The sequence below is a fragment of the Rhea americana genome, unplaced genomic scaffold, assembly GCF_003343005.1.
Source record: "Rhea americana isolate MKP2758 unplaced genomic scaffold, rheAme1 scaffold_57, whole genome shotgun sequence".
In the NCBI taxonomy this organism is placed as follows: domain Eukaryota; kingdom Metazoa; phylum Chordata; class Aves; order Rheiformes; family Rheidae; genus Rhea; species Rhea americana.
Window position 1 is genome coordinate 3,147,942 of NW_028186723.1, and position 20,956 is coordinate 3,168,897.

Genomic DNA, 20,956 nt, shown 5'->3' on the forward strand with positions numbered 1-20,956 from the left:
AATATATRCACAACTTATTGTGGGATGCAGGGTAATGCAGAGTGCTGTAGTTACAATAGTAGCTAATAAAGGAGTGTTTGTTTAGAATATTTTTCAAAGCTTGGTTTCTATAGTGACAAGCCTTATGAATACTTTCAACTTCAGAAATAACATCTACTTGATGACTGATCTCAAATTTCAACCTTTATTTAAGTAAATAAGATCTTGCTCCTTCTGCTTATTGTATTAGCCAGTGATGTTTGATATGGGGCATTATTTCCATGGAAAGAGGAATAATATTGTGCACTATAAGACTGCGAAAGATATTGAGAAAGAGAGAGAAAAGGGAAGACGAATCAGAAAAATATGGTTGTGTGAAATGCAAGACTTGCCCCATTAGTCTAATAGTAGTCATTTCTAAAATTAATTAGAGAATATATATAATTCAAAAAGTAAATGTGTTCTGTTCTGTTGATTGAAGTACAAGGTAATCATTCCTTTGTTTTATTGTTGGCAGTGGATTAAACTCTGTTTAGAAAACTGGGGGAAGAAAATCCATTTGGTTAGAGATATGAAAAATATATGAGTACAAAACTTCATGGAATGTAAGGATTTAAAGCAATCTACAATGAAAAGTTCAGAGATCTGTGAATTTTCAAGGAAAATTATTTTTTAGAGAAACATAGTCAATTCACAGTGAAAATGTCATTTGAGGAAAGATGTTTTAAGCATAGTCACTGACAACTGTGCAGTTTTACAATGTAAAATTTAAGGCGAGAACATTTCATGAAACAAAATGACAGGCTTTTCTCTACTTTCCTGCAATAGGAATGGTGACTATTTTTGTTGGTGGTGTCTGTATACTGCTTTCTTGAAGAAAATAATAAAACTATAAAATAGTTAGCAGTCCCTTGCTGYGTCTTCGGAAACGCAAGTGGAACAGAAGTGCAAGCAGAACTAGAATTTGGAGACGTATATCACACACTAGCTGCTCATTTCTTGTTAGTCATGATCCAGGCCCTAAGCATGCTTGGAATATATTACTTTTACAATAGAAAGTAAATGTCAATTTTTTTTAATGGACTATATTCATAAAATGGGTAAATAATGTTTTAAAGGAACCTGATACGAATTTGGTATCAGATCCAAGTACCTGATATTTCAATGTAGTAGTCCAAGTTCAGCAAATACCTAATACAGTAGATCTTTGCAGGTTTAGTAAAAATGAAGCAGATTTTATAATATTTTAAAGAAACAGTCTTTGCATTTTTTCCTATTTTGTTATATTAAAAATGCCTCAATTTTTTTTAAAAAAAAATCAGTTACCATGTTACGCTAACATGAGTAATGTACATGGATAATTTCATTCATGCGAGTAATCTTGTTTGTTTTTAATGTAGCAGCTTCACCAAGCACTAATTCTCATGTGTCTAATTATGTGTAGGCTTAGATTCTGTAAGAGAGTCTTATTTCTTGTGCATTTTCAGTGAGGTTCCTGCTATTTTTGTTACCAATGTAAATGCTGACAATCTTGATGGGTAGTAATCTTGGAAAGTACATTAACTGATAATACTTAAGTTTGAGTTTATTTGCAGGTTTTTTCAAGGAAGCTGTTAGGAAATTAATAATATATTCCAGCTAGTATAAATCAGTTCTGGTATAGTTCATTTGTTATCTGTATGTTGTGCTGATTTAGACAGCTGAAGATTATTTTATAGACAGTTAAGATTTGAATTCATAGGATTCAAGTGCAAAACTGTACTCAATTATCCTTTCAAACTGGCAAAAGGGCCAGAGCAGGTGAGGAAGGATCTTAGGAGAGGAAAGTGTGAGACACATCTTGCACTACCTCTAAAAATGTCTGGCTTCTGTTTTCACAATCTTGCCGGACTGCCCTCTCACTTTCCACCTCAGTTTAAGCCCTACTGCTGCTACTATATAATGCAGTAAAATGAAGTTCCCCTTTGGGAACTTTTTCCCTGTTTCCCTGGGACCGAGGAAGAGTCTCTTCCTGTTCCTTCCTTCCTTTTGCTCCTGGAGCTGCTACAGGCTGACCCACAATATCATGTCATATATGACTACACTAGTATGAAAACTGCTGTAAAGTCACAAACCGTAAATGTCAGGATTATTTGTTTTAGAAAATTTTTGGTTATGGTATACACATTTTATAGCTGTCCTTGTGCAAGGACAATCCAGATAAATGCTATGTCGTGCTTTCAGACTCTTGGTTCCTGTCTTCCCTACATTCGGTAGGCTGTGATCTGTAGAAACTGTCATGATAGTAATTCATTATTCTGGTGCCATTAGCAGTTTTTTCTGTATTAAGAATATTGCTAAGTTTGCACTTTAATCCTTTCTGCTGACAGTTAGTTTTCACAATGTGTCTTGATTTTAATTCTCTTTTTTATTATTATTACAGTTCCAGGTATAAATGTTTTAATTTTCTATACACTAGGCRTACTGCATGTGACCAGGAGTGACAAAAGACGTGAATATAGAGAAGTTTATTTTGGGTGATATGGTATGCTATAGTTTCTTTCTAGTTCTGTAGTGAGAGGAAAAAGAAAAAAAAAAAGCCTAATAATATCAGGACACTTGTCTTCCCCAAGTCTGACATAGATTTCCTAAATAACAGTTAAACTTTAATTCTTCCACAATGCTGCACACCTTCAGGAGAGAGATCTGTGCGTTCACATAAGCCCCGTGCTAGTGAAAACTTCTGACTTCTGTCTACTGTAGCAGTGACAGATAGAAATTTATGACCTGTCCTGAGCTACTCTTGAATGTTTCAGAAATCTGTAGCTGACTCGGTTTGCTTTTGCTCCCAAAGTAAACTGTGCTGTGCTTATCATTAGCACAGCATTCCCCGTTGCCTTCCAGCATAGCCATCGTTATTAGCCTGCAAGATAAGGCAGAATTTGTGCAGCACCTGGTACTTCATCTTTCTCACCCAAAGAAGATGGTAGAGGCTTTGGAAGGACCATGTCCTCTTCTTCCACATACTCATTGGTAAAGTTGCCTGCTATAAATATATGGGAGTGAAAAGTTGGTCTTAAGTGCTAATTCCAGTAACACTAATAAGTCAGTAATTCATCAGCATGAAAATGTTAAGTTTTCATAGACATGAGTCTTTCAGTTTGAATTGTGAAGGAATAACAAAATTCTCCACTTACTTCTCATTTCTGTTCCTTGGAGATCCAATGGATATACTCATCTGGGAAACAAGTGTCCATTAGCATCACTTTACCACACAGCACYGCTTTGACTTGCAGAATTTGAAACRGCAATGGGAAGAATTTACAGGAAAGTGTCTAGGGATACATAATGCTTGGTATATGTCACAGACAGGGTCTCAGATGCTTTTCCCAACAGGATCTAGCTAACAGCTGCCAAGATAAATTTCTTTTCACTGACCGGACACCAGTGTTGCCAGCCTTTAATCAGGCTGATACAGCTTAATAGGAGAATGTTCTGGAGGCTCTTGGGAATACCTTTGGCAGTAACCCAGTGCAACTACAGCACACACCATCCTCTCGGAATTGTGCCCAATATTTTCCAGATTAACCTGAAATTACCCTTACTCCTGGGCAAGATGTAAAAGTACAGTAAAACCAAGTTTATTTAACATTATGAAGAGCTAGGAAACTGCATACATGGACACACAAAAAAAGAAATGAAATGCAGCACTCCTTGCAGCTACCTAATGTTTTGATTTAACTTCAATGTCTTGTGTCCTATTCAGGTAAGGAGTTGTGAAAGTTGGGTAAATTGCAGGRTGATTCACACCAGTGACAGAGTCCAGAGAAACCACAGCCTCTAGGCAGTACGATGCCTGGCTGAATGGAAACCCTGGCTTGGGATTCTTTCTGGAAGCTCCATTGAGAATAAATGCATCTGTTGGTATTTCTTATGGCTTGATTTTCTTAATTCAGTTTTAATGGGTTTACTAATTCATAGCTGTCTTGCGAATGAAATGCTATCTGACAAAGCATTAGTTTTGGATATGTTAAGGCCCTTTTAAAATTCAGTCTTTTGCTAGAAGAAGTGGGACAATATAACTACCTTTGTTGCAATAAATATAGTTCATGTAATAGTAATATGGCTCTTCCAAGTGTAAACACTTTCAAATTAATACATAAATTCAACATCAGTACATAACCTTTGATAAGTGACAACCACATGCTAATCAGAAAAGGTTGCCAAAAGGAATGCAACCTATTAGATATTGATAGAGTTGAGGTATAGAGGTAAGACGATAAACTTAAGGATAATGATGTGTTTGGATCACTGCCACCATAATCGCAGTGTTTTATATTGTTTAATTTCTACTCTTTTCTGTATAGGAAATAATTTATCAATACATTTTAAGAGCTCCATAAAACAAGAAAATTAACTGAGAATTATATTCTGCTAAAAGAATGGTACAAAAATTCTTTAGAAAGATCATTGACTATGAAAAAGCACTAATAGGAAACACTAGAGTAATTTCTGTTAGGTGTTGTTATATATCTATAATACTGTTGGCCTCAGCTCCGTTAGATACTGTAGAAATTTTCAGAGAAAACTGGTGCATCCTGAAAGTAAGGTAGTGATGGTGGAACCCTAGGGATAAATCAGCAYGGACTTGATGACTCAGTTGCAGAAGCAAGGCAGTTACCTCCTTTAGTTGCTTTTAAGATAGGTGGAAGAATTTTGAGATGTTCCAACATGGTCTCCAGCTTGTACTGCTGTAGGAAAGTATATAAATACCTCACATAGATTAGTGGTGGCCAATTAATTAAAGTTATAAATCACTGAGAAATCCTCAGACAAAAGAAGCTGCAGTGTAGGAGTGCAAAGTGTTGATGACAAGCTCTGTGYCATTCTTGGAGGTTAGGCTGAAGTAAAGCGATCCACTTGCTAATGGCTTGCTAAAGGAACTTTACAGGGTGGGTTAAATGAAAATCATTAGTGAATGCTTATAATCTCAGTAAAACTTCCTATGGAGGATTGGTGTTTCCTATGCCAGGCACAAAATGTTCAGAACTCTGGCCTGGCTTATTTACTCTGCAGTATTTCCTGAAGTRTATTTCTCCTGGCACATAAATGGTGTTTGAAAGCTTTTCTTTTCCATTGCAGTTTCACTAAGACTTAAATTACTCATTAAATAAGTTTCTAGAAAAAAATGTCAAAGCTTTGGAGTGAGTGGGAAGCTGATACTCAAAAGAATGTTAATGAATGTTAATGTGTACCCAATATTTAGAATAGCAATGCAGTATAACACTGATAGTCTAAGAAAACAGAACTACTGATTGCAGTCTTCGTTTCTGGCTGAGACGATGCCTTTGCTTCAGTATGTAGGAAAAAGTGCCAAGCTTCTCCTAGGGTGGCACTGAGTCTTTTACACCCAAAACTCACTTGGTAAAGGCAGAATCGGAAAACCAGGATGAATGACTCTTCCGTGAAGAACAGAGCTACCTCTGCCTTCAACTGAGTTTTAAAAGATGCCCATGACTGTTTTGTAAAGCTAAATTTGGTAGGTGTTCTCAAAACATGTTTACCAAAGCAAGCTCTGCATCCAGTGAGCTGAAGGAACAGGAATCCTGAAGGGGTATAAGTGAGAGATTATAGTGTGTGTGGGCAGGTAGAGAAGAACTTCAGCAACKGGGAAAGTCTTATTGAAAAAAAAAATATTGAAACCAAGATGTTTACAGTGTTTTGATTATCTATGAAAGTCTCTAAAGTTGCCCAAAATCTGATTTAGGTGCTCCAGTCCTGTTTTGAATCTGAGGTTGGGTTATCTCAAAAACAAACAAAAAACCCCAACAATTCGAGAAAAAAATGAGGAGTTAAGAGAAAATGAAGTTATGAATACTTGTAGTATAACAGTCTGAATGTTATCTTTCCTTCTTTTCTTTATTCCTTACCTCTTCAGAAAACACAGATAGTCTTTTATTTCTCATTTTATTTTCTCCTTTCTGAAGTCTTGCACACTTGAACTCCCAAAAGTGGCTGTTTAGATTCTGAGTATTAATCCCATCATAACAGCAGATTTGATTACTTATTTGCTAAGCCATCAACTTTACTGTATTTGGAATTCACTGGATTCAGTTTTAATGATAAGATTAAAAACTAAGTTTAAGTCAGCATCGTTTATTATAAAACACGAATACGACAAGCTGTTTTTTAAAAAGAAGAGATGATGTTTTGTTTATAGTGAATTCTCATAACTGTAAGTAGTACTAAAACCATTTCAGTTAGGAAACATTAAAGCGATTAATGCATAGTTTTCATTTTAATACTTGATTTATATATCAGATCTGTATTTGTGCACACTGTCAAACTTTATTCTGTTCTTGTCAAAATACTTATTACTGCTGACAGGTGTAACATGCTCATATTAATCCTTAATTCCTTGATTCAATTTTCTAATTGCTTTTTTGGCATGAGACTGGAGCCATTTAGTCTTATGTAGCCTATTTGTCTTATGGTATAATAGTGCACTTTTAAAAATTAGATGCACCTAGAATGCCAAACAGAAAAAAATATGTATACGTATATTTTACGAAGTATTGAAAGTCTGAAGTTCTATAGCACTTCAGTAAGATGCCTCTTCTTGGAATACGGATTGATCCAAAACCTTTCACACTTTTCATCTCCCTGGATTTGTAGTATTAAGAAATAGTTTCATTGATAGATAAGAGATGCTAAAGTTTCAGTGTGGTTTCCCCCAAGAGGTTCTAAACCCTTATAGCAATCAATGAACATCATCTTTGTTACCGCTATTTCTTGTACTCTTCTTGCCTCTCTAGTGCTTGTGTTTTTGTTACCATTCTGTTCAGTAAGAATGGCCAAATATAACTCCTTCCTCTTTCTTGGACTGGGCTCTTAAAGCTGCTTGTTTGTGTTATGCCTAAATTGCTCATTTATGTTATTGCTAAATTGACAAACCAACACAATGCATGGGGACTTTTTAAAATATTTAAACTTAAACCTCTTTTGCTACTTTCTTCTCATAACGAAGCAGATTGTGCTAAGTTACTTAAACATGCCTGTCTAGTACAGGCATAGATTTTCATTTTTCTGTAATGGTGGTAGTCATTTGTCCTTTGTACTAAAAAAACAAAAATCCAGTCAAGACTTATTTCTTGTACTTCGTTTTAGGAACAGACCAGAGATGAGTGAAGAATCTCCCCAAAGCTCAGTAATCACTCACAGACTCATTCAGGCAACTGGACTTTAGTGAGACCTTTGTAGCCCTTTCAGAAACTTTTCTTAGCTAGAGAATCTTTTCTCCAATAAAATGTAGCACTTCTTGTGCTTGTTTTTGTGAATAAATAAATGAGACTCTGAATTTGCATTTAAAATGCAGAAAAGCTTTTTTTTTTTTTTTTTTTTTTTTTTTTTTTTAATTCATTGTCTTATTGCCTGCCTCTCTACTTTCTACTTCCATTTATTTGATTTTCTTTTTCCATTACCAATGATACTGCCTGCTCTTTCACCCTTTTATTCCTTTCTGGCTTCCTTCCTCTTTTTGTTTCACCTTCCCATCTGACATACTTCTCTCTTGCTTGTCATAGTGTGTGTAAGCAAGAAGATATAACGGCAAAAGGTTGTTTAATAAGAGAAATGTTTGTTTATTCTGTGTTTCACTGATAAAGTTTTATTAACTTTGTGATTGTCATTTGTGCTTTTTGGCAAAATGTAATTCACTTCTTTCTTTACAAGGGGGAAAAAAAAGACAATTCTAGTAAGTAAATTATGGTAGCTAAGTGCTTTGGGCAAACAAACATGTACCTTATCTCTTCCAAAAAACCTGTAGAAAATGTATGATAAATCACACATTTCAGAATACATGTTATTTCACTGTGAAATAAAATTGATTCATGGTTATGTATTTAACTTTAAACAACTGACAAACCTCAGGATATCTAAATTATCATCATTTGCTCTATGCTTCTGTGGTTTTTTGCTAGTGAATCTCAATGATATATGGTAAGATAATGCTTCTGCTCTTTCAGTCATAATGTTCTATAAAAAGCTGCTTTTTCRGTCATAATATTCTATAAAAAGCCATCATTTTAAAGCACAAATAGAAAATTCTTACTGTATCTGAGTTTTGGATGAGGTTCTCTGAAAAAAGTATTTGTCAAAAATATAATTTCCTCCAATTATGTTTTGATAAAGCATAAAATTTAAACAGACAATGACAAGGCCTTTGAATGAAAGGTTTTACATTACAATGCAATAGAAAATATCATCATTTTGAGTTATAGTCAATAATTATTCATCAAATTAAAAGGTGAAATGGTAAATTTGTTCCCTTCAGTTGTGTGTCTGCATAAATAGTACTCTGAATTACATTTTAAAATGAAGATTTCATTTTGTCTCTCTTTCTAAATAAAAGGTGTCATGGCATGTTACTTTATTTACTTTTGTGACCATTAGATCAGAGGAGATGATTTAAGTACTCTATTATTTKCATTAATAATACTAATTCTTTTAATTGCAAACTCTGTATAAGGATTCAGATCCTATTGTTCAAGAACATAGTGAAAAGCAGTCCATGATCCCCTCTAGAAATGTATTTATTTGTAAAATCTATGTATCTTATTAGTGACTGCAGCTGAACCACTAAATAGCCACCAATGGAGGTGACTTTACCATACTGTCCTCTTTGGAAGTTAAGAGTACTCAGTCTGCTCTAGTCTCAGCTCCTGTTGCAAGAACTTACCTAGAGCTGGAAAGTCTATTTTGCAYTCAGGATGCAGGAGCAAGGCCAATGCAATGTGAAGTAGGAAGCACGCGTTTGAAGTGCCATGAGCTTTAGCTGAATCTTTGTCTGGAAAGTTGGAGAAGTGAGTAAGAGAGAGAGGTGCTGGAGTTACAGGGCATGTATTTTGGTCCAAGGGAAGGGTGATGTGAKAAGAGAGTGGAAGTGTTGAGAAGCCCTAGATTTTGACAACTGAAAGTTCAAAAAGCAGGAGTGAATGAAAGCATGAGATAGTGAGAGATTAGTGCGTATGGCAGGAAGACCAGGAGGGAGAAGGCATGCTTCCTCTGGTTGCTGCATGTGCCTGGCAAAGCCAGGGCATGATTGTTGCTGTTAACTGTGCTCAAGCCAGTGAAGGGGAGGTTCATCCTGTAGGCAATACCACCATTGGCTCACAATATGACTTCACACTTGTCATGCTTTTTTTCTCCTGTTGATAGATCGGAGATCTGGGACAATCTTCATCTCATTCATACAATGGTGGAGGAGCCTACGAGGAAGGGTGTCCTGCTGGACCTTGTCCTTACCAACAGAGAGGGACTGGTTAGAGATGTGAAGGTTGGGGGCAGCCTTGGCTGCAGTGACCACGAGGTGGTGGAGTTCAGGATACGGCAGGAAAGAAGTAAGGCAACAAGCAGGATTGCAACCCTGGACTTCAGGAGAGCAGACTTCAGGCTCTTCAGAGACCTRMTTGGWGGASTCTCATGGGTCAAGGCCCTAGAGGGAAGGGGGGGTCCAGGAGAGCTGGCTAGTATTCAAACATCACTCCCTCCAAGCTCAAGAGCGGTGTATCCCTATGAGTAAGAAGTGCAGCAAAAGGGGCAGGAGACCTGCCTGGGTGAGCAAGGAGCTCCTGGCCAAATTCAGACGGAAGAAGAAAGTACACAGAATGTGGAAGAGGGGACAGGCTACTTGGGAGAATTACAGGAAYGCAGTCAGAGTAYRTAGASATGCGGCGAGGAAGGCTAAGGSCCRGCTGGAATTGAGTCTGGCAAGGGATGTTAAGGACAACAGGAAGGGCTTCTTCAAATACATCAACAGCAAGAGGAGGAGTGGGGAAAGTGTGGGCCCACTASTGARYGGGGCGGGGGCCCTGGTGACAAGGGATACAGAGAAGGCAGAATTACTGAATGCCTTCTTTGCGTCAGTCTTCACTGCTAAGGGCAGCCCCCAGGAATCCTGCAGCCTGGACGTGAGGGAGAAGGTCTGGAGAAGGGAAGACTTTTGTTTGTTTGAGGAGGATAGGATTAGGGACCTTCTGGGCAGGCTAGACATCCACAGATCCATGGGCCCGGACGGGATGCACCCACGGGTACAGAGGGAGCTGCTGGATGTTGTTGCCAGGCCACTCTGCATCATCTTTGAAAGGTCCTGGAGAACTGGAGAGGTGCCTGAGGACTGGAAGAAAGCCAGTGTCACTCCAGTCTTCAGGAAGGGCAAGAAGGAGGAGCCAGGCAACTCTAGGCCGGTCAGCCTCACCTCCATCCCCAGAAAGGGGATGGAACAGCTCCTTCTGGATGTCATCTGCAGGCATACGGAGGAAAAGGAGGTGATCAGGAGTAGCCAGCATGGATTCACCAAGGGGAARTCCTGCTTAACCAACCTGATCGCCTTCTAGGATGGAATGACTGGCTGGGTAGATGGGGGGAGAGCAGTGGACGTTGTGTACCTTGACTTCAGGAAGGCTTTTGACTGTCTCCCCTAACATCCTCCTAGATAAGCTCAGGAAGTGTGGGTCAGACGAGTGGACAGTGAGATGGATTGAGAATGGATTGAAAGGCAGAACTCAGAGGGTCATCATCAGAGATGTGGAGTCTGGTTGGAGGCCTGTGGCTAGTGGTGTCCCCCAGGGCTCAGTACTGGGTCCCATCCTGTTCAACTTCTTCMTCAATGACCTGGATGAGGGGATGGAGTGCCTCCTCAACAAGTTTGCTGATGATACCAAGCTGGGAGGAGTGRCTGATCCACCAGAGGGCTGTGCTGCCMTTCAGGGAGACCTGGGCAGGCTGGAGAGYTGGGCAGAGAGGAACCTYATGAGGTTCAACAAGGGCAAGTGTGGAGTCCTGCACCTAGGGAGAAATAACCCTAGGCACCAGGACAAGCTGGGGGCTGACCTTCTGGAGAGCGGCTCTGCAGAGAAGGACCTGGGAGTGCTGGTGGATGRCAAGTTGACCATGAGCCAGTAATGTGTGCTTGTGGCCAAGAAAGCCAATGGTCTCCTGGGTGCATTAGGAAGACTGTTGCCAGCAGGTTGAGGGAGATGATCCTGCCCCTCTCCTCAGCCCTGGTGAGGCCTCACCTTGAGTAGTGTGTCCAGCTCTGGGCTCCCCAGGACAAGAGAGACATGGAGCTACTGGAGAGAGTCTAGCTACAAAGATGATCAGAGGGCTGGAGCACCTGCCCTATGAGGAACGGCTGCGAGAGCTGGGCCTCTTCAGCCTGGGGAAGAGAAGACTGAGGGGGGATCTGATCAATGTGTACAAGTACCTGAAGGGAGGGTGTCAAGGGGACGGGACAAACTCTTTTCAGTTGTCCTGTGTGACAGGACAACAAACAAGAGGCAATGGGCAGAAATTGAAGCACAGGAAGTTCTGCCTGACTGTGAGGGGGGATTTCTTCCCTGAGAGAGTGACGGAGCACTGGACCAGGTTGCCCAGAGAGGTTGTGGAGTCTCCTTCTCTGGAGATCTTCAAGGCSYGCCTGGWTGCAACTCTGTCTACCATGCTCTAGGTGACCCTGCTGAGCAGGGAGGTTGGACTGCATGATCTGCAGAGGTCCCTTCCAACCTTACCGATTCTATGGAATAGGCAATTTCTCTCCCTGCTATGACAGATGAAGTGGTCTTCAGCTGCTAGGATAGTGCAATCTATGGGGCCTTTTCTTTCAACAAGCCTCGCTAGAAGGCCTGATCTCCCCACATATTGGAGTACTGTATCTTCCATCCTGCAACCGTAAGCACAGCCGCTGCTTAGTTTGAGATCTCATGCACTGGGAGGTAAGAAGGGAGGTAAGAAGAGAGGTCTGCATCAGACTGCCGTCAGTGCTGTTGTTATGTTACTCTATGCCTATGCTTTCTGATTGTATTTAAACAGCCTAGAGCACAGAGTAGCTGCTAATCTGAGTGATTCTATGAAGGCCCTTTTCTATACTAAACAGTATGGTCAGAAGAAATTACCATTATTTTTGTTTTTGCATTGCCCTTCAACATATATAGCTCAAAGAAGTGTGGATAAGAAAACTTTTTTTTTTTTTCAGTAAGACACAGGAGCTACTTTTGTGCATGTGCAATCAGTACTGCTAATATTAAATGCTTCTTCTTTTGCCCCCCCTCCCCCACCCCCCGCCTTTCTGCATTGCTTCTGTTATAGAATTGTATCATGCAGCACTGACTGGCCAGGTGATCACAGATTCATGGAAGTCAATAAATATATACTAGCTTACATGAGTTTCAGAATCTGTTTTCTTTATCTTTTGCTATTGGCTAATATTAGGCTTTTGTATTACAGAAGAAATATATTTAATGCTACTGATCCAGTGCACTCTATTTAATCAGTATTTCTTATGTTTGTTAAAAAGTGATTGTGCTTTGGGGGGGGGGGTTAGTTTTTCTGTTTCATGGTTTGGCAAGGTTTTAATGACTATAAATTGTTATTCACTATGTCAGATCAATTTTAAATTAATTACATTYTTCACCCAAGTTATTTTAATGCTGTTGCCTCAAATGCATCTACAAAATGCATCTCAAATATAACCATGCAGTAAAAATAAATATATTTAACTACTAGTTGATTTTTTGCAATATTCTCTGTATCCTTATCTTCACTGAGCAGTAATAAATGTTGATTACTTGGAGATAGAAAAAAATAAATTGATAATTGCTCTACATGATAGAAGAGCCTTTTTTATTTTGAGTACTGTGCAGTGTATTTTTGACTTGGCTAAACTATCATTTTCTTATTTTATTTGAATCAGTTAACATTTATGTATACTTTGCATTTTGCATGTAAATGGAAAGCTTTATGTCTTTGAATTTTTAATCAGAACTTATTTTGTCTTAGAACATGACAGACATTCTAAAAATTTACAAACAAGAAAGAGAAACAAATGCTGATGCTGATTTTGACCTAATGTTTTCAAAAATAACTTCGGTGCTTGACTCTCAAAAGTGAAAATCCTCTCTYTTGGTGCAAAACAGGGAAGGGAAGCATTGTAAATTCTCATATCAGAAACTCACTACTCTAGGGTTTTGTAGGCTGCTTTGCTTTCTTACAGCTCCTAGAGTCCTGAATCTTGGTAACTTGAGAGCACTATGGCAGCAACCATGTAGTCAAAAGAAAACTGCAACTTAAAAGATCTATGCTAATAAATGAGATATGCATGGTAACAGCCGAACTACTGCCAGCAAAAGTAGTTAGCATTGTTTTATGTGAGGCAAAAAAGATGCTAAGTGAACAGGCAAGTTTCTATGTTTGTTTAAATATAGTAAGACTGCATCTGTTGTCTGTGTATGAAAAAAGGTTCATTTGCATATCWGGACACATACAGAGAATGCAGACTTATTGTTCAGGGAAATGTAAAAGGGATTGACTATCTTTCTATCTTTATATATTTATTTATTGCTCATTTTGCCCATGATGATGTTGAACATATTGTTTTACAGTGGTAAAAATGAGTCTCTTCCAAAGATAGGAATAAAAGCCTCAAAGGTTGACTGGGTCTCACTTTCTGGTTTTGACGTTAAGAAGGCTAGGTGACAGATGTCTGTTGGGACAAAATTCTTTCACACGGATTTTTGTTATTCATAGAATACAGAAAAACTCTGCTACTCGCAGGTAACCCTGTGTACCAAAAATGTATTACCGTTTTCTAAGCTCAATAAGTTCATATCACTAAATTTAGTGAGCTATAAAACAGCAAGTATAATTTTGTTGTCTTTGTGATCATTTCATTTTTTCTGTTTGATCAGGTTTGCAGCGTGGGCTGTTGAAGCCCATTTTTAAGTCAATTACCATGGGAAGGACAATCTGCTTAAATGTGAAGAACTAATTGGGAATAATAGCTTCATACAGTTACAGTGAACTTTATATTAAAGATATACAAGTAAAAATGTAATGGAAGTCTCTATCAGACATTACATAAGTACATTCCTTTTCCAGGGTGCTCCTAAACCAATTGCCATTGAGCCATGTTCAGGAAACAAAGCAGCAGTCCTCACAGTATTTTTATGTCTGCCAAGAGGATCATCAGGAATCCCACCTCCGGGTCAGTCAGGTAAGGTTCCTGTCAATGATCATTTTGTCTGTCTTCATGTGATGCAGTCTGCTTGGGCAATCATACCCACACAGAACCTCTAAAATTGCACAGCATTTGACTACAAGGAGCTGCCTAGGCAAGTTGCTGTTAACTTCAGGACCAATAAAGAATTTTCAGTTTCAGTCATTTAGTGTGGTTTCCAAATAAAAAAAGCTCATTGATCAAAGTAGGCTGATGTACCGTGGCATGTCTCTGCAGCACTTCCTGCAGCAATATGCATGCTTACCAACACACTGCAAACTTGTCTTCCAGGACTGTACAACCTGTACAACAAGTGGGCTTTATTTCTTTATTTTTTAACTCCAACTTCTACAGTTCGGTTGCTGTAAATGATGCTGTATAGCAAATACCAGTGAGTAGTCTCAATTCAGTTTGGTGTATAGTGCACTAACTTCTAGTGAAGTTGCTTTGCAGCAAGAAAAATGGAGAATAGAGAGCTTTGTGTTTTCAGATCAATGAATCAACACCTTTCAATTACAATAATAATGTTTTCCAGAATGCCTGTTGGATGAAACCTAGGATTGTTTGAATTAATGGGTCTGCTTCGTTAGGAAGATGTTCACTTTGCAAAGTATCCCAGCTCATTTTAAATCAACATTTACTAGGAGCACTTCTCAACTCTATTTTATCTGATTTATGCTAGAGCATCTTAAAAATCATTACAGCCCTTCTCATAAAATATCTCCTAAACAAGAGGTATCTAAATACACTGTTTTAATACTTTAAGTACCGTATATAATGATATGATGCAAAATGGTTGTGATAACAAAGTTTAGACAGTAATCTGGTACTATACGGATGAGCAATTTGCTATTTCAGAATTCACTGAGGTGGTTTCCAAAATGAACATACTTGTAATGAACAGTAAGTTGTGTGGTATGTGCCCAAAATACTCCTGTAAGCCAGAAAATATGCTTTAAGGGTAACTTTTATTATTAAGAGCCAAAAAGATATCCTTTTAACCTTCAAAAATCCATTTAAGAAATTAAAAAGTATTGAGTAATGATGATGAGGGCAAACTCTGACTTACATTGGAAATACGCTCAACTTTATGTTCTTTCTTCTCCTTTTGGCCTTATGACTGTCTGTCAATCATTGTCCTAAGATGAGGATTTAGTTCTTAACATCCTGTTTATGCATTAGAATATCATTTCTGGAAGTGGCATGAAAATAAAAGTGTTACTGATGCTTTGTAAAATATGTTTCTTGGAAGAAATACATAAATAAAAGYGCTCTGAAGAGCGCAATGGCGGAGGAAGGATGTCTAGAGTATTCCCAGTTCATATTTTAAGGAAATGAAAAAGAAACAAAGGTGTTTTTAGACTTACAACAAAGAAAAACATTATGAAAGGAGATTAAAAGTAATTGTTGAAATTGAAGCTTAAAACTTTTTTTCCTGTTGTTTTCCAATTTACCTGCAATGCATTTCTCTGAAGTAAAAATGTTTTTATCTAGTTATTTTACAAGCAGCTCTTAGTTACTATTTACATTTTTTTTGAAAAGTAAATGTTGTGCTTTGCTGCATGTAAGACCTGGAGGGAATAGGCTTTCCAAAACAGGAAGTGGGTTCAACAACAGAACAGATGCGACGTTTTGAATTCTCAGTAGGTTAGAGAATACTCTTCTTTTCTACATGTGTTACCTTCTTTTGTTCTACTCTTYTATTGCTTTGCCTCCCACTGACTGCCCAGGCATGTATTTCAGATCATATTCCTCCATTTGTTATTAAATATTTGTCAGCCATTTAGCATTTAGAAATACTTAAATTTTTTTGTCCCTTCAGTAGCTTTCATTTCATTCAGGTCAAAAGCAGAATGTGTGAGGTGTGCAACCATGCTGATTCAACCATTGGATTATATGGCTATAATCATTTTTCTTAAGTGTAATGAATTTTGGTACTAATAGAATGCAATTCACTGTATGTAACCAAGCGTAGTTTAGAAGCTATTATACAAGTTTGTTGGCGTACCTGTAGCTCTACTAATTCACTTGATTCCTGTCCTGCCACACTACCTGCTGCTTCTTTCCTGGGCTTCCTCAGAGCAGATGCTGCTGACTGTACCAAGTTATTTGAAGTGATAGGGAAGCAGTGTGCTGCAGATATGTTTGCTGTGTAGCTGGTTTCCCTTATGACCTAGGCTACATTAAAATAGCAATATTTAAGTTGATGGAAATAGCGTGTTCAGTAGTTAAGCCTTGCCAAGTAATTTTAGACTCCTCTGTTATTTGCATATAACCATTACGAAGCTCATTGGGATCATTCTAGGATAGAACTGATAGTGAATCGAACACATTTAAGTGATTAAAATATGTCAATGACACTGATTCTCAGTTCACAATGAGAGACAGTAGGTTTCATTTTTTATACACGTGTGAGAAATGCAAAGAGAAAATACAYGTTTTGTTCAACATCACATTCTCTACAAAATGCAAGATAGCTATTTTTTTTTTCACAAATAACTAGCCTAAACTGCTGAAATTGTTAGAATGGTATCCTTGCTTTAAGATCAGGATTTGATAAAAAAGTGAATTTTGCTCATTTCAAAGCTTTCTCTTAACAAATATATTGCTGGAAAATCTCTATATTTAAGTAAGAATTGAATGTAAAGATAACTCTATGAGCAGCATATGTTCTATACTTCACCTTTCTCAGCAGCTGGAAGAAAATTTGAAACTACAGATGGTGGGCTTTGACCAAAGGCTATATGAGGCAAAAACTTCTCTATGAGAGACCATATGTCTCAATGGAGAGCTGAGTGCTCTCCTTGCAGAAAATACCTGGAACTTTACAAAACAGGATTTCAGACAGCACTCTGAATTTAAGTGATAATCCTAAGATTGTACAAATAACAGCTAAATTGTCACAATTAAACAGTGTAAGAGTAGAATGTTACCTACAATTGCTCAAGTAAAGACAGGTGTTGTAGATTCAGAGGAAATATTGATAAAATGAATTTATTGAAAAAAAACACTATGCATTGTGACTTTCACTTTAGAAAAGGACTTTTTCAATGAAGTAACAATTTGTACAATTAATCATCCTGAAAATCAGGAAAATGAATAAAGCTTAGTACTGTATTAGGTGAAGTGTGATGCAGTGGACCTTATATTTTCTTCTAGATATAAGTCTGAAAAGGATTCTAGCAATTTATATATATATATATATATATATATATATATGTATGTATATACACACACACATACATACATATACATATATATTTACACACACACCCCTAAGTACAGGTTTTAAAAGAAATTTTGCTTAGATGGAAACATAAATTTGAACCAAATTTTAAGTTAGACTTATAAATGAAAAACATTAAGGAAGACTAACTGTGATTAAAAAAAAATATATTTCTCAGTTTTAGATTGACTGATAGGTCATGTGGTTTCCTCATTCTTCAGCTGTCTTCTTGACTGTGTAGTAATTTGCTAATCAAATCAGATTGAAATTCAAAGATTCATTTAAAAAAAAAAAAAACTATTTTCTGTACAATGTATTTGTAATGTATTTGTATAGTATACCAGAAAAATTGCTAGTTCAAGCACTTTTGGGCAGATTATAATATACAATGAATGTATGTCTTGCAGAATTTATGACGCATTGGAAGCTAGAGCTCATGTACTATTGCTGTAGTTTCTGATCTCATGCTTTAAATAGCTTAAACTAGTCTTAATATCAAAGAAGCTACAACCAGCTTTCTAGAAAGGACTAAATTATATATCTCAAAGGCAACAAAAAAGCAATCTAGACAAAAAAATAGGAACAAGAAGATAATAGATAAATTACTTAAAACAAAAAAGAAAAATACAGGCCAATAAATTACCAGCAGTGAAAAGATCAAGAATAACTCCTTCAAGTGTTGCACACAGCTCTGGTGACATGTTGGGCAATAAAGAAAAAGATAGCCTGGTAGTACAATAAATTATCCTTAAGGAAGAATTGTGATCTAGTCGTCATTATTACTAAAGCCAACTAGATGCCATACTTTCAGCTATCAAGGTGCTGTGCAAAAAGTTTGTAAAACTCAATGATAAATGTTCACATCATTCTTGGTAAAGGCCAGTGAAAGCTTTAGAGCACAAAGAGCAATGAGAAGACAAGGTAAGACTAGAGCATTTAAAAATAATTCAGAGTTAAGGGATGTGATAGTCATTATTTACAAATTGAAAGGCTTATAAAGAAAAGTAGGATCTCCTTCTAGATCAACCAACATTGTTGGAAAAATGCATAACCTTTAGAAACATCGTCCTTCTTAGGTATGTATAAAGATATGTTACTTTCACGCAGCAAAACTTCCTTACCTTTCTAGAAGGTAAGAGCATGCCATAGAGGTGTTTTTCTATAAAGAGAGCGAACTGAATGGTCTGTAGAGGTGCAAGTGTATGAGTGTCTCGCTCTTTCCATTAAACCACAGAAGACATTTAACTTCTAGGTGGCTATAAATAGATGAGATGAGACTAACTTGGTATTGAAAAATAACACTTTCAGATTAAAATCAACAATTAAATAAAATTTAGTAATTAATAGATATCTTCAGTGAAAATAATTTTATAGTGGAAGTTGTGTAACAATACTCTATTTCTACCAACATAAACAAAGATAGCAGATTTCAAGTTCAGGGGCTTCTCTAGCAGTGCCACCTGGAAGTTACTGTCCAATATCCTTGAATCAAACCAGAATTTCATATAACTCTGGCCTCACTGACTGTGGTATTCAATCCTACTTGGTCAGCAAGCTGCAGCAGGATCATAGAATCAGTAAAATAACCATGCCATCTGCCTTGCCTGTACTCATCGTCATAATGAATAACGACTCATTAAGTGTTCTACAAGACAATTGGCTCTGGATGGGGGTTTCACAAACAAGAATTTCTTAGTTCTTTTTCAAATTTTCTCTGATTAAAGTACGAAAAATATAATACATTATCATGAGATATTAATATAAATATGAAATATTTGTTTTTACAGGGTATTATATTTGATAATGTGGTACAAATGTTCTGAATTTTGGAAACAAAACCATAGGTTAGGATTTTTGAATGTTAAGGAAAAGAACGCCCATTTGCATATGTGGAATGGGTACATATGTGTACCCAACTCAGTATGCTGTGAAGCAGGGCTTGTAGGATTTGGACCAGTCGGGCAATAGGTCCCGTGGATTATTACCAGTTACAAAAGCTGTTTTTGCTAAATCCCTTACAAAATAGCCCATTTAAAGTCATGAGGGCTACAAGGAAGAACAAAGATTTTCTGTAGGAAAATGTTAGTTAAAGGTATGATGGAAGTATCACAATTAAAGCACCCAGAAGATGGTAACTGCAACAGCGTGTTTTATGTAACTTTATGCTGAATCTCTTAAGGCCTTTCCTCATGTTGGAAGGTATTTATAGCAGCATAAATGGATATTAGAGAAATGAAGATGCAATTTGCAGATTGGTGCAAAAGATAATAGAATATAAATGGAATTGTAGTGTGTGATATATGGAATAACATAGCACTAAGGGCCCAAGTGTGCACATTTCCCAGATACTCAAAGGGAAATGATTTAAAAAGTACAGGGAGAGCACCTGAGTGTGGTCCTGCATTAACACATGTTGCCATAAGCCCACTGAATCCTCCTGCCTCTGTACAATGTATTTGTACAGCAGCAGTGAGGCTGAAGAGAGAAYTGTGAACTTCAGAGGTTCATTTGCTTGTTAAGGACCACCTGAACCTCATGTCTCCTCAGACAAACATGTTCTGCCACAGGATTTCACCTCTTTGTAGATCTTCACTTATACTCAGGGAGTAAACAGTAAATAAACAGAGGGCTTGGGGATTCCTCCTGTTTACTGCAGAGGACTAGGCCAGATCATTAATCTTATTTGTCCTTTGTGTGGTCTCTGTTGAAACCTGTTTTGGAAAGCAATAACTCATGAGTTTAAGAGCTTTATCTATGGTCTAATGTCAGGTATCTAATAGACAAGAATGTTGGCAAGGTGTCAGTTTTGGAACGATGCCTACGCTGTCAAGTACATATTTCATGTTGTATAAAATGTGGCATTAACTATTTATAGAGCATTGCACACAGCATTTTGAAGGCACACAGACAAAAGAGAAGTCTTCAACTGAACAAAAGGCAACCAGGGAAGGAGGAGAGCTTTATCTAGACAAGAGATACAGATGTTATATGAAAAGGTTCTTTTTTACTTATTCCTTCATTTAGAAATGAGACTTCTAATTAGTCAGGTGTATGAAGAAAGCACATTTCAGTGAGGGTGAAGAAAAACCATGAGTAATGGTAGCTGGGAGGGAAAAAAGTGGGGAACAGAAAGAAATGGGAAGGTAGGCTCCTTAATGTATAAACAAGAAACTTAAATAGTATCGTACAAAAGAGAAGAGGAAATATGTGAAAGGATTCAAGTTTACGTAAAACAGAACAGAGGTCTCCTTTCTCTTTCTTCCCAGACAGTTTATTATCCCATTAAAGTAATAACTGGGTCATCCTACAGATGTATTAAAGTATACATACTTTTCTGCATCATTCTGTTGTTTGTCCTGTACTTGTACTCTTTAGATTGAGTGTCTCCTCTCCTTCTTAAGGATGTAAGGGTCTTTGTACTTTTGGAGACACACCATTTCCATAGGCTTACTTTGATTATTTTCTGTGTTTTATCAATGGAAGAGTTTATTGATGCACCAAATGAAGAGGAGGATTTTATATTTATAATTTAACAATGATATTTAGATAGTATAAAGTGTTATGTTAATAGCATTATAAAAAATAGCAATTATAAAATAGCATTATAAAAACATTGAGCAAAACCAATTTCACAATGCCATGCACTAGAAAGAGAAGAAACTCCTCAGAAATAACAAGATTTTTCTTATGAAATTCTGAAAAAAAAAAATTACCAATTCTGT

The 20,956-nt window shown here is 37.2% G+C and overlaps 1 protein-coding gene across 5 annotated transcripts in view; it reads left to right on the top strand.

Moving 5' to 3' along the window:
- Positions 1 to 20,956, top strand: part of ATRNL1 (attractin like 1) — a 515,292-nt gene that overhangs the window by 441,442 nt on the left and 52,894 nt on the right. For 3 of the 5 annotated variants that reach the window (XM_085319057.1, XM_085319058.1, XM_085319068.1), the window contains one exon: positions 13,891 to 14,005. In XM_085319057.1, the coding sequence (XP_085175183.1) occupies positions 13,891 to 14,005 (115 nt within the window). Of the gene's footprint in view, positions 1 to 13,890; positions 14,006 to 20,956 lie in introns of those variants that run through there. The other 2 variants (XM_085319066.1, XM_085319062.1) reach the window with 2 other exon arrangements.